At 41.2% G+C, this 15,026-nt stretch overlaps 1 protein-coding gene across 30 annotated transcripts in view; it reads right to left on the reverse strand.

The window, feature by feature from the left end:
* The window catches only part of celf2 (CUGBP Elav-like family member 2), a 620,922-nt gene that overhangs the window by 106,260 nt on the left and 499,636 nt on the right, over positions 1 to 15,026 (reverse strand). For all 30 annotated transcript variants that reach the window (XM_062983254.1, XM_062983252.1, XM_062983253.1 and 27 more), the window contains one exon: positions 4,264 to 4,312. In XM_062983254.1, the coding sequence (XP_062839324.1) occupies positions 4,264 to 4,312 (49 nt within the window). The remainder of the gene's footprint in view (positions 1 to 4,263; positions 4,313 to 15,026) is intronic.

Raw genomic sequence — 15,026 nt, forward strand, 5'->3', positions numbered from 1 at the left:
AGGGGGAAAAGGAAGGGGCCTGAGGCTGTTAGGAATGGTGGGAGTTGAAGTCCAAAACATCTGGAGAGCTGAAGTTTGTCCATACCTGCTCTATGGATAGGCTGATGAGATAGGTAAACAAGGCTATTGTGAGTGCTTTGGGTTCAACAGCCAGTTGAATACATTTGACCAGACAGTGGATCCATGTCAAAAAGCATAGTAGCACCAAGCTGGTTAGAAAACAAATCATTCTGGTTTTATTGTTCTTGTTTCTTTTTGAGCTCCAGAGGTTTCTACAAAAGGACGAAAACACAAGGTTTTCCTTCTCCTCTTGAGTTCTGCAGCATCCAGGGGGAAAGGAGAAACAGAATGCACAAAGGGAAGAAGGAAAAAAAAGAAGAGAGAGCGAACAAAAGGAAAGAAAGCCCTTCTAGCGCCGTGGAGAGATTTGGGGCTCCGTCGTCATTTACATCTGCAGGTATTAAAATCTCAAAGTGTGTGGCTTCTGCCCTGATTACTAATTAATGAGGAGCAAATATGCCTGCTGGAAGGAAGGCGCTGTGATTCTTCAGGCCAGGTGGGAAAAGCAAAGTTCTCGCCATCGAAGAAAGCAGATTTTCTCTGACAGGCCTCTTAGCAAATTATGTGAATCAAACGGCCATTCAGGACTCGATTAAAAACCAAACATGGCAATTGAGCCTCCCCTTGCAAAGACCTGCTTGGCACAAATCAAGGCCATTTAAGCTTCCTGCATGTCACAGAACTGCCTCTGAATCAATACAGCTGTCTCTGGAAAATAGCAAGTGTTCCAATGTCTGTCCAACTGAAAAAAGCAAAAAGGAGCTGAGTTATCCATCCACACAAACAAAGCCATAAATTCATTCATTCATAGTATTACATACTCTCCGTGTGCAAACTGAATTACATACTCTCCGTGTGCAAACTGATTGTGTTGTCTCGCTTTTTTGTCTGTCTTTAAAGTATCCTAGTTTCTTTCTCCTCCTTATTTCACCCTATTCTCTCAACCTACTTCAACTGCTGCATATTGAATTGTTATGAAAAAGATTTTGCACTCAATTGAGCAGTGAGGAGAGAACAGAGGTCCCATCTACACTGCCCAATAATCCAGTTAGAAACTGCATCATATAATCAGTATAGAATCATTTTATGACAATACAGATGGGACCATTGCTCTTCCCAATAGACCAGTGGTTCCCAACCTATGGTCCGTGGAGCAGCAGTAGTCCCCAAGAACTAAAATATGGACCACGGCCTCACCATTATTATCCCGTTGCAACAAGGGCAACTGGTCTCGTGAAACTCTTTTATAGTGCCAAGACAACAGGGATGTTGGGAGAGGAGAGGCTGACTACTCACGAACGGCATGACAACAAGCCTCCTGACTGCTGCTTCTCCTCCTCCTCCCTCCCACTGAGCGGAGCCATTCCATGTCTAGAAGTGGGAGCACCTTGGTGTCTTTGTTTTTAGGCCTGTTCCTGGGGTTATTTGGAGTGCTGATTCAGAAAATTGCATTGGGTAGACTACATCAGCTCTAGATTATTAAATACGATTTTCTGTGGGTGAGCAGATGGCGACTACTGGATGGCATATGTTTTGTCTCAGAGCTGATGTGGTCTATCCAATGCAGTTTTCTGAATCAGCATCCCAAATAACCAACCAAATCTAAAGTAGACCAAAAACCGATTCGCAACTCTTTTGGTACTAATGTTGGAGAGTGGTTCCTGGTCAAAATGGTCCTTGGTCAAAGTGGTCTCTTGTCAAAGTAGTCCCTGGTTAAAGTGGTCCCTGCAATAGACTCCGGCAAAAGCAAACTGTTTCAGTCTCTCGCAGCTCATGTGTTCTTCCCCACTTTCTCTACCGGTTGCTCTTTGGCCAGATTTTTTTTTCGTGTCAGGAGCAACCGGAGTTGCTTCTGGAGTGAGAGAATTGGCTGTCTGCAAGGACGTTGCCCAGGGGACGCCCAGATGTTTTGATGTTTTACCATCCTTGTGGGAAGCTTCTCTCGTGTCCCTGCATGGAGCTGGAGCTGATAGAGGGAGCTCATCTGCGCTCTCCCTTGGTGGGATTCGAACATAGCAGCCTTCAGGTCAGCAATCCAACCTTCAAGTCACAAGGCTTTTATCCCTAGGCCACCGGAGGCCAGATGTGTTCCAGGTTTCATCTGTGAAATGCTGGAAGCAGGTATGGTTTTTCTGCATTTTGTTCAATATAGCACTGGGACAACTGCATCAAGGTGAGTCTGCAAGAGAGTTCAGCAAAGGGAATGCTCCTTTCGAAGTCAGAACCAAGAAATGGGCCAAGCTTCATAGTTCCTGCTGTGTTCAGTCTGCTCCCATCTCTTTGATGATATCCCATAGACATCTGTGTAGTTCTTTTTTTCTTTTTTTTGAGGTTTGGCTGCAGATATAATAAGTGCAAGCCTGAACTAACTTGCCACATAAGACAGCAAAGTTTGGGTATTCTGAAGAACAAAAGACAATTCTTGACAAGTAACTTTTTAGTGTGTCAGAAGCAACTTGGGAACATACTGCAAGTTGCTTCTGGTGTGAGAGAATTGGCAGTCTACAGAGACGTTGCCCTGGGGATACTCAGATGTGTTACCATCCTGCTGGGAGATCCGTTTCATGTCCCCCCAAGCTAGAGCTGACAGATGCGAGCTCACCCCATCTCGCGGATTTGAACCGGTACCATTCAGATCAGCAACCCAACGTTCAGGTCAGCAGTTCAGCCGGCACAAGAGTTTAACCCATTGTGCCACACGGCTCCCTCGACAAGTAACCGCCCCGGTGTCTACACTTGTGAAGGCTTTGTTTCCCAGTAAGAAACTAAATCTAGATATCATTGACTGTGTAGATCACAAGTAACTGGCATCTACGGAGTCAATGATCTCTAGATTTAGGTTCTTACTGGGAGAAAATGTCCCAACAGGGAGCCCATTTCTCCCCTACTCCAACACTTTGACCTTATGTACCACTCATTTGTCAGAGTCAATATGGTGTAGTGACCGAGTGTTGAAATACAACTCTGGAGACCAGAGTTTGAATCCCTGTAAGCCAGTGGTTCTCAACCTGTGGGTCCCCAGATGTTTTGGCCTTCAACTCTCAGAAATCCTAACAGCTGGTAAACTGGCTGGGATTTCTGGGAGTTGTAGGCCAAAACACCTGGGGACCCGCAGGTTAAGAATCACTGCTATAAGCTCTGGAAACCCATTAGTCAAAAGAATGCAAAAGCAAAAACCCTCTGAACAAACCTCACCAAGAAAACTCCATAATAGGGTCTCCATAAGTCAGAAATGACATGAAGGCACACAACTCAATGCCCTAATTTAGAATGATTTAACAAAAAAAACAAAAACAAAACAAAAAAACAACAACACGAAGCCACTGACAATTCAGGAAAGCTTTGCAAGAGATGAGCTGCTAAAGCTAAACTGCAACAGCTTATAAATGCATTGCTGTGCTGCTAGCGGATCATCCACTAAGTGCTCAAAGAATAGATTACAGGCATGCACAAGAAAATAGGAAGGCACAAAATGATTGTGTTTTGAGGGTACACCTAAGCATTTTGATTTAAATATTCATTATATACCTGATCCCTGTCTTCATCTGTATCATCAGGGATACATGCATGCTACCAATTTAAAATATTGTTATTTATTTTGATGGTCATGGCAGCACCTGGAGGTGAGGTTTGGTGAGGCACCAGGGCTCTCTAAACACCCCTTATGAAAGTATGTATCCCAGGATTTCAAAGACTCCTGCTATGGAAGTTAGAGTGCAATCACAGCAATATAACTGAGTAATGTGAAAGGGTCCAGATTCTACCCCAGCTCTCCTGCAAGTCATCAGAGTTTCTTCCTGTTCATGCAATGAAAAGTTCATAAATGAAGCACTTGAACCAGAAATCCCTTTGTCTGGTCGCCCACATTCTACTATGTTGTCAATATCCAGTTCCATAGATTTATCTTGACCTCTAATGGAGCCCATTAATAAAATGCTATTGTGCCGGCACTACACTTTTCCACGTGGCCACGGTCTCTAATTCATCACCCAGAGGATAATTTCTCTGACTCTATTCTCCTCCTGTGTATAAGATAAATGGTAGTTCATCAAAGGTCAGTGTTTTCCCTAGATCTGCCACAGCAGCATCAGAGTCCAACAAGAGTGGAAGGAGACAAAAAAAAGCATAAGTGGCATTTTGTTGTTTGCTTTCAAACATTAAAAGAGAATGGTATTGAAAGTATGAAGCTGGTTTACCACCTACCGTTGGACTTTTCACTATCTGCAGGTTTCATCTGAATGGGATGATGCATCTATAAACAACAAACAACAAGAAGAGAAAAGACAGTAAAGAGGGTTGGAATGATACAAGGCAAGCACAGTTCATGGATTTCATTTGCTTTGCACATATTGTACCCTTTGGTAGGCGACATGTTCAGTATTTAGTTGGGAAGGATTGCAATTCACTGGCAAAATATTTACTTTATTTGTGCAACTAACCTTCATCTAAACCCTCTTAAGAACTTGGATGTGCAGGAACAGGACTGAAGGGAAAAAAAATCTTTCCAAGTCTGTAAAGAGCTTTTGCCCATCAGTGTACATTTTATTTACTTGGGTGGCCCATAGGTTAAATCAACATTAAACCTATATTATTTAACAAACCAGCATTCTAAAAACAACATTAGTTCCTCAAACCAGCAGCTTTTCAGCTATCAAACAAGCTTAACAGATTGGCCTTACAGCTAGCATGCTTTTTGAAAACCCAAATTATCATGCCCATAGGACTCATCCGAACAAATCACTTTTCAATATTCTTCTTATTGTTATTACTACACACTGAGGGTCAATACTGGGTCTGTTTCCACAAGGAAATTGGCATATTAGGAATGCAGATGGGAAGCTGGACAGATTTCAGCATGTATCTGAACAGCTTTGTGATTCATTATTTCATCACCCGCCTGGCAATCCAATGGCTACTTTGGTAGCTATCTTTTGCAGATGTTTTATAGGAGTCCTGTTTGGGAAAGAAAGGAAATATAACATCATTCTAACTTGCATCTTTGCCTTTGCTTTCTTCTGACTCTGAGAGAGTATGACTTGCTTAAGGTCACCCAGTGTTAACCCTATATATAAGTTGTAAATAGGCACAGGCACAGGTTCTGCCTGCAACATAATGTGCAAACGCTGCCTAAGCATGGATTGATGCAAGACTGAGAAACCCAAATGTACCACTGGCTGATGGAAGCTCTTTTCTGAATAAGGATTTTTAGAAATCTATGCTCTGCACAGTTGGCGTCATTCCTAAATTTGCCCTCTATTTCTTTACATAAGAGGATTCACATTACAAGCTCCCTTAACCTTCTCAATCACCAATTGATAAGTTAACTGCCTTTAACATTGGATTCAATAAAACATGTGCCATTGAGAATCCAAAGTAGATTTCTTTTTCTTTCTTTTTTTACAGAGTCACTGGTTCACATCCTATTATTAAACCCACCACGGATGACCTCTGGAGACTGCAACCATGACAGTACATATTCTAAGTACGCTGCCAATAAAATATTTAAGAGCGCGAAACATGGGGACAGGCAGCGAAGAGAAAAAGAGGGTCAGAAGAATCGAAGAAAGGTGTGCAATGAATAAGAAAATTAACAGGGCAGAGTGCAGAGGGGGCGAGTCCTTGCTTTCCTTGCGCCGTGCACTAAGCAATGGGGAAATAACCCAAGCGTTTTATATCGTTCCTGTCTTACTGTAGGCTATAAAATAATAAAATAGTCTACTCCCTTTCCCCTGATCCTCCAAAAGCGATTACAGATGATATAAAACTAGCTCTCAGATTAGATGCCACCAACCAGAAGCGTGTCACCGAGATATCGTGTCTTATCAAAAAAAGCAGTTATTGTAGTTCTACATCATAAAGCAATACACTTATAGTTTATCTCTCCAGGTAAGTGATTTTTCAATATGCGATACTGTCATGCTAAAAAAAATAAATACCCAGCCAAGGATGGGTTCTCCCCACCCAAGCACTGCTTGCCAAATGCTGTCTTGGAGAAGCAGACAACGCTGTCTTGCATTGAACAGGAAAGGCCTGTGAATGTCAAGGCAGGTTCTCTAGGATATTCTTGGGATATGCTTTGATCCTTTTATAAAAGCAAGAGGTGATGGAAAATGGAGTTGCATAAGTCAGCCAGAGAAGCCCAACCAGGCCGGGCTGTGGCGCAGGCTGGTTAACAGCCAGCTGCAACAAATCACTCTGACCAAGAGGTCATGAGTTCGAGGCCAGCCCGTGCCTGCGTCTGTCTCTGTTCTATTATGGCATTGAATGTTTGCCTTATATGTGCAATGTGATCCACCCTGAGTCCCCTTCGGGGTGAGAAGGGTGGAATATAAATACAGTAGAGTCTCATTTATCCAACATAAACAGGCCGGCAGAACATTGGATAAGTGAATACGTTGGATAACAAGAAGAGATTAAGGAGAAGCCTATTAAACATCAAATTAGGTTATGATTTTACAAATTAAGCACCAAAACATCATGTTATACAACAAATTTGACGGAAAAAGTAGTTCAATATGCAGTACTGCTACACAGTAATTACTGTATATACGTATGTAGCACCAAAATAGCATGCTGTATTGAAAACATTGACTACAAAAATGCATTGGATAATCCAGAACATTGGATAAGTGAATGTTGGATAAGTGAGACTCTACTGTACTGCAAATAAATAAATAAATAAATAAATCATGTCTAGAAGTTGTTTCTGGCTGGTGCTAACCCAAGCCTTCTGGCAGTGTTTTCTGGGCTACAAGTGTGTGACTTGCCCAAGGTGGACTTCCATGGCTGAGTAAGGCAATGAACTCGGTTCTGCAAAGTCAAAGTACAATGCTGAAACCACTATACCATTACATCCTTGCAATATTAAATACACTCTATGTAGGGCTGCCTTTGGAAACTGTTCAGAAAATGCTATGGCCAGAATGCTGATTGGGGCTTGTCATGGGAAGTTATTACTTCCTTGTTAAAACAACTTTATCTGTTACCAGATTATTTCTGGTCTAGTTCAAAGTGCTGGTTGGTTATGTCTCATAAAGCCCTATACAGCTTAGGTCCAGACGAGCTAAAAGACCACCATGAACCTGCTGAAGTTTTAAGATACATAGGAAAGGGCTTTCTTTCAGTCACAGGCTCTTTTGGTGATGATATGAGAGACAGACAGCCTTTTCAGTGGGTTTCCCATTTTGTCCAGAACTTCCTCCCCACGAAACTAGGCTGATCCCACTCTATGTTCTTGTTTCACCAGCACCTTTTTCTTTAAGCCAGTGTTTCTTAACCTGTGGGTCCCCAGATATTTTGGCCTTCAACTCCCAGAAATCCTAACAGCTGGTAAACTGGCTGGGATTTCTGAGAGTTGTAGCCGAAAACACCTGGAGACCCACAGGTTGAGAAATACTGCTTTAAGCAGTCTTTCCACATATAATTGTTTACAGGGAGGCTTCTTATGCAGTGGTGTGGTTTGTTTGTTGTGTGTCTTAAAGTTGTTTCTGACTTATGACAACCCTAAGGGAGTTTCTTGGCAAGATTTGTAGAGTGGGGTTGCCTTTGCCTTCTTCTGAGAGTGTGTGACTCTAAGGCCACTAAGCCGAGTTCTACCACTGACATGGGATTCGAATCCCAGTTTCTGGGGTCATATAGTCCAATGCTCAAATCACTATACTGTGCTGGCTATGATGGGGAATTGTCCTTCATTTGAAACTTTTGTATGCCTTTTAATGATTTTCTGCTCTTTTAATATGATTATTTTGCCTTTAAAAGTTTATTGCTAGATTTTAGATGATTCTTTTGGTGAATTGCCTTAGTTCCCATTCTGGAAGAAAACGTTTGAACTCTGGTTTTTAGAGTCATTATCCAACACTCAAACAATTATACCACTTTGGCTACTTTTCCTACTATTCTCCAGAGATTCCATATTATGATTTCTCACAATATGTCTAAAGCTACATTAGACTGCCTTTAAAGTTCAGAACACAGTCAGAAGTGGATTCATCACCACACTGGAAGTCACCAGCTGCTGCAGTCTATGAATTAACTGAAAATAGATGACTTCCTTCTACTCATTTTCTCTTCATGTGGAAGCAGATTTAGCACCCCTTAAAACATGATACTGCCTTCATATAGAAGTCTCTAAATTAGGGCAGAAGAGTAAGATGTAGTGGTCTGAGTATTGGAACAGAATTTTGGAAGACTGTGGTTCAAATCCCTGCTCAGTCATGGAAACCCACTGGGTAAACCCAGGCAAGTCATGTTCTCTCAAGAGCAGTGGCTCTCAACCTGTGGGTCCCCAGATCTTTTGGCCTACAACTTCCAGAAATCCTAACAGCTGGTAAACTGGCTGGGATTTCTGGGACTTGAAGGCCAAAAGACCTGGGGACCCACAGATTGAGAACCAGTGCTCAAGATAAAGATAATAGTCCACCTCCACTAATGAAATCTTGCCAAGAAAACCTTATGACACCAAAAGTTGGAGTTGATTTGAAGTCATATAACAACTAAGTACGGCATATGGCCACCATGGACAATGAGTAAGAAAGCACTTCGTGTCACTGATTGTTTCATGGGCTATATGTGAGTCTTTTAAAGTTGCAAAGCACTCATTAGATCATCAACAACTTTACCTACAAGTGATGTTAATGCAAGGAAATCATATTGTACACTGGAAACAAGACAAGAAAGGTTAGCCATTTTTTTCAGGAACATATGCACACACAGAGAGAAAGAAATATGGCAGGAAAATTAGATTAACCTGGTGGAATTCTATCTGGGAATTTGGAACCTGTTGTGGTGATTAAGTCATCATTTCCATCAGATTACTCTAATCAGCTGTCAAACAACATTCTGCAACCCCATCTGTAACTTGGCATCAAGATATTCAGTGTTCTGTATATAAAATGAATGCCACACACAGAGGTCTGCAGGCAGCCCTGACATTTATCAGTGTCATTAGATTTGATCATCTTCTGCCTTTCCACAGGGTGCCGAAAGGAGAACTCTGGAGCTTCTTTTCCCATTTCATACCATCCCTGGCCTTAGCCAAAGAGATCTTTGGAAACACAAAATGTCAATTTCAGGTGAGTAATCCAAAAGCATAGGTGTTCTTTGTTTGGAAAACATCCATATGAGAAGCGCAAGAACCACCACAAAAAGGTTGCTGCGACTTGCCAGTTTCTGCCAATGTTGAAAATGTGGAAAAAGTGGGAATGATTTGCCCCAAGTCAATAGCAGGTGGTGAAGAAGGATATTTGGCTAGAAAGAGAAATGATAAAATCTTGCATCTTATAAACAACTGCTTTAAACCCAAGAAAAAAATAGGTAGAGTCCAGGTCCAACCCAATCTGTCCCCATATAAAATGCTCATTCAGCATTGGGGAGTATTATTGAGAATTGCCAACAACAGGGAAGTCTCTTACTGTAGGATTCTGTAGAAGAAACATGTTTCAGAATGCTCAAAGGATGGTTATTTTATTAGTAAATGCATTTTGTAACTTTAAGGCCCTCTTCAGGGATTATTTAATTTCAAAAATTATCTGGATCAGGAATTGGAAATAGTTTGAGAGTTCTTGATCCATGCCACCTAACAATTCACCAATAACAACTAGGATACCTGAGAACAAGTAACATCTGGCAATGGTTAAGATGGCAAAATATTAATGAGGAAGGATGTTTAAGCAAGGAGATGCTGCAGCAGTTTACTTTTGCATAAGCCTACTGAGATGAAAAAGACTTTTCTGTCCTCCTCCTTCCTCTCTCCTCCTCAACTATGCACCACTCTTGCCCCAATGTTGTAGATACATTTGACAAAATCAAGGACTATTAAAATTCAGCAGCAATGAAAACAACAATGCATGTTGGTAGCACATGCCGATGAAACCAAATGATTCAAAACATCATTGTAATTCAGTAACAATGACAGCTCTGATCAGAGTTCATACATTTCATCTAAAACACTGCTCAAAAATGTATAGGCAGTCATTTTGGTGTCACTCTAACAGTTCCCACCTTCCACACTCCCCTAGTGAAGCCACTGTAATGTATCTGCTGAAAACAAGTGTTGTAGGTACTTCGTGATTAATAATTTTTGTCTTCTTTTTGACTGGCAGTGGCCACATCCTTCTGACTTGTTCCATTTAACATCAATAAACATTTCTACATCGATTTGGGTTTTTTGGTGTACAGTTTGTTCTGTTTCAATGTCCCACTTAGCAAGGTACCCCAGTGGTTCTCTGGACAAAGGAACTCAACATGTTTTTGTTTGTTTATCAGCCTCAACCCTGCCAAGAGGGTGGCTCAAGCTCCAGGCATTATTAAGTACCAGGCTTTGTCACACTAGAGAACGTCATTTTTTTCCATCCAGAACGAGTTTGCAGTACAATTAGACAAGGTGCTTCTTTTAGAGGGATGGGGAGATGGTAGCGGGAGAACGGGAGGAAGAAAAAAAATGCTTCTGAAAATGTAAAGGCTTTTGGAGACACTCCAAACCTGCCAATTGCCTCACGTAGCATTTCCATTTGGTTCTAATTTGAATTAAATCGAACATTAACTTGACTGACTTAAAAACAACACTCTGCGTACATGGCATCACAATGCCTTACTTTAAAATAAAGTGGCTATCGCATTCAAATGCAGATTTAGCAGTAAACATCATGCTTCGCTCCTCACCTGTTTATTGACATTTCCAATTTGATAAACAACCCTGCTGTCTCATTAAGCACCTTGTTATGCTTTTTGGGAAGTATATTAAAACTGGTGACGCTGATGCAGTATTAGACCTAATACCAGCCTACGGCCTCAAAAGGATTTGTCCTATGGCTGATTTGTTGGTCATCACAGGGAATTTTTTGAAGGTAGGCAGAACTGGAAGACAAAGCCCTCAGTGCTGGACATACCCCAAAAAACCATTTGCCCTAAAAGATGAATATTTAAAATGCTTACAACAAAGAAACATAAATTCTGTGATCATAAAAGCTAGATTATATCTGCTATATCCAATTTTACTATTTTGCATGCTTTGCATTGTGACCCTTGACCTTTCTGTTCAATAAAATCCTTATTCAGAAATGCCTCCAGCTAATGTTTTCATTAATATGTTTGCAATCAACAAGGTCTAATATAACATACTCTCCAACTATCTAGATCTGATAGAATCTGTCCAAATTATTCCACTCTCAGGCTGGATCTACATTACCCTATATCCTAGATTATCTGATTTGAACTGGATTATATGAGTCTACGCTGCCAGATAATCTGGGATAAGCAGATAATCTGGAATCAGGTCCTAGAATATAGGGCAGTGTAGATTCAGCCCCAGTGATCTACTGGCTCTATGCTTCCCCTCTTTTTTCCTACCATGGTAGAGAATCATGGCACAATGCACACAGCTGTGCAAATCTTTTGCAAACCAGAGAAGCAAGCACTACAAAGAGGCTTGAGTAACAAATCTATGCAGTTGTTCCACTTGGCCCTTGATTTAGCCACTGATCCATCACATTTTTATCTTCTTCTACTGGCTAATGGTTTTCTAAAGGCTATCGTGCAATCAGATATTTAAATGGTAGCACTTCTAAGACCATAGTCAGGGCTTATTTTCACAGGGAGGTTATCACCAGGGAGTTTTTCCTCTTGCCCATTTGCTTGTTATCTAGGTTGGGGAACAAGCAGAGGACAATGGGAAAGCAGCAAACAAAAGTTAACTAAATGTTCAGCAAGCTCTTGTCTCCAGACTCATAAGTGGCAATAAGCACAGTGACTGGGCTTATGTAGCAGGGACATAAACATGGTGATCCTCGACAGGCTGAGTAATTAGCTCCACAAGTCTTGGTTATGTCTAATGGAAACATACCAACAGGCAACCATGACTGCCCTAAGCAGAGGAATCCTGCCATAAATCAGTTGGTCAGATTGGAGAGACAAAGTAGAAGATCAGGCATAGGAGTCTCTTCAGTATGACATGATTAGAGCACTTTGATACTACAGTAGAGTCTCACTTATCCAACATAAACGGGCCGGCAGAATGTTGGATAAGTGAATATGTTAGATAATAAGGAGGGATTAAGGAAAAGCCTATTAAACATCAAATTAGGTTATGATTTTACAAATTAAGCACCAAAACATCATGTTATACAACAAATTTGACAGAAAAAGTAGTTCAATACGCAGTAATGCTATGTTGTAATTACTGTATTTGCGAATTTAGCACCAAAATATCATGATGTTTTGAAAACATTGACTACAAAAATGCGTTGGATAATCCAGAACGTTGGATAAGCGAGTGTTGGATAAGTGAGACTCTACTGTACTTTAAGTGCCATGGCTATAGGCTACAGAATCTTGTGTTTTGTCTTTGATGAGGCACTGGAGCTCTCTGGTAGAGAATTCTAAATTATCATGAAGTTACAAAGTTACATGAAGGGGGTTGGCCTAGATGGCCCATGAGGTCTCTTCCAACTCTACTATTCTATGATTCTATGATCCTAAGGTGCCATAAAATGGATACATGACAGTTGCAGAGCTATCTGGGTACGGCTTGACTATCCCCTTCTGGAAGCGGTTGGGACCAGTAATGATTGAGCTGCTGCTCAAGCAAACTTCAGATCAATGGCACTTGTTCATTACTACTCAGCACTTTGGCTTTCTTTACAAGCGATAAAGACTTTCATTTTAAAAATAATGATAATAATAATAGAAAAAAATGAGAAATGACAACCTCATTTAATGATTTACACTGCTCTATTAAGCAAACATATTTGAGGCATTTAATCTCCTCTTTCCCTCCAACCAAACAGTTTTGGCTCTAGGGCAAAGGCAGGTCAGGTACAAGAGAAGTGTGGATGTGAAGGAAGATATTGCGACTGAAATTCCCCACTTCACGTTCATGTGTAAACACCCATGATTAACTATCACTTCTTCAAACAAATGAGCCTTTACAAAATTCATTTAATCCTAAAATAGATATTCAGTCGGATTCTACAATCTCACTGGAAACAATGCCTCCGGGCTATTTCATATTATCCATGCAAAATATAAAGCCATTTAAAACAAGTCAGCTAAACACAGTAATACCAATTCATCTCATCCACAGTGGCAGTAACTTTTGACAATATTCCACTTGTTTTATTAGAACTTCTTCCCCATACAGCCAATTGAAGGTATTTTGGTACCTCCAGCATAGAATATGACATCCCATCTATATAGATAAAAGAGTGATGGTATCACGGCAGTGGACAAAACAACAAAAGAAAACACCCCATAACCTCAAAAATTGACAGCACAACCCCTCATCTATGCCTCTAGGTTGATACAACAAAAAGAAAAGAAAAAATAAAGTCCTAATTAGAGGGAGAGGAATAATTGTTTTTATCCAGTTGCTGCCAGTTAGAAGGCTAAGCTCCGCTCACTTGGTCTCCTAGCAACCCACTCAGCCCAGGGGACCCTTTACCTTAACTATTACCAATTCCTCAATACTTTATTTTCCATACCACCCTACTTCACCACAGCAACGCGTGGCCGGGCACAGCTAGTCTCATATAATTTACAAATCCATCCAGATTATCAGATTTCACCCCTTTTATACTGGGAATCTTTTCCTATCTTGATTCCTTACTTCAAGACCTTGCCATCTACATCCAGCCCTCAGAATGAGGGTTTCAAATCTCAGGAAAATAGTATTGCATTTAAAAAGACATATCATTAAAATTGTTGGCTGAGGTCTTTTATCGCACATGTAGCTACAGCCTTGATCTGAGAAGTTACACATGTTGCTATGATGCCATGGCTATGATCTGTCTCATGATCCGAACCCACTGCCCAGTCTACCTTAAAACCCAAGCAGACACGAAGAGTGCAGAGATCTGCAATCCCAGCAATGGGAATTAGGGTTTCATTGCAACTCTTCCTCACACTATGGATCCTTGGCTGGAAGGGGCTGGATTCCTCACTGTTCGGTGTCCCACTTCCTGCACTGCAGAACTCGATTCCTAGGCATAGCTGCCTCATTTTAAGGTGGGTTCATTGATAACATCATACATTTATGGTCCCCGACACTATTGCTGTGACTGCGAATGCTCCCTAAAACTCATTTTAAAAGCCAGGCAATCAAAGTGGTTCTGTGATGCTGAGGAGCAGGGCACTGAAAGATGACGTATCCAGATCAGCCTTGCCAGGAAGCCAAGCATGGCCCTGGATCTTTTTGCTGCACCATGGCTCACTTGCAGAGAGATGTGTACATGTCCTTCTTTAATGTCTTGCTTGCCTGTGCTACCTGTTTTTAAGGTGTGCAACCTGTTTTTTATGGTAGACTGTAGTGGCTAGGATTTGGAGATGGATTTTAACGTCATTATTTATTTATTTACAGTATTTATATTCCGCCCATCTCACCCCGAAGGGGACTCAGGGCGGATCACATTATGTACATATAGGGCAAACATTCAATGCCCATAAACACCGAGACAGAGACAACAGACAGACAGACGCAGATGCAATTTAACTTTCTCCTGAGGGGATGTTCGATTCTGGCCACAGAGGGGAGCAGCTGCTTCATCATCCACTCTGATAGCACTTCCTCACTTTCTCATTCCAACTTTGTAAATTAGTTAAATTGCCTCCCTACTTTTATATGTGGCACCTTATTTCCTACTTGATAGATGCAACTATATTTCGGGTTATTAGGTCAGCAACGAGAAGGGGCTATATTTTATTTTTAATTGACAGGTGCTCACCCCGCCATGGGCTGGCCTCAAACTCATGACCTCATGGTCAGAGTGATTTATTGCAGCAGCTGTTTACCAGCCTGTGCCACAGCCCGGCCCCACATTGGGTGTGTGACTTATAATGCCTCCAAGAATTTGATAGGGTTTTAAGCAAGAAATCCATAGAGGTATTTTTGTTATTTTCTTCCTTTGAAATACAGCCTACAGCACCTGGCATTCCAAGTACTAACTAGGAATGAACTTCCTTAGCTTCCAAGATCA

Source organism: Anolis carolinensis, chromosome 5 (genome assembly GCF_035594765.1).
Source record: "Anolis carolinensis isolate JA03-04 chromosome 5, rAnoCar3.1.pri, whole genome shotgun sequence".
Classification (NCBI taxonomy): Eukaryota; Metazoa; Chordata; class Lepidosauria; order Squamata; family Dactyloidae; genus Anolis; species Anolis carolinensis.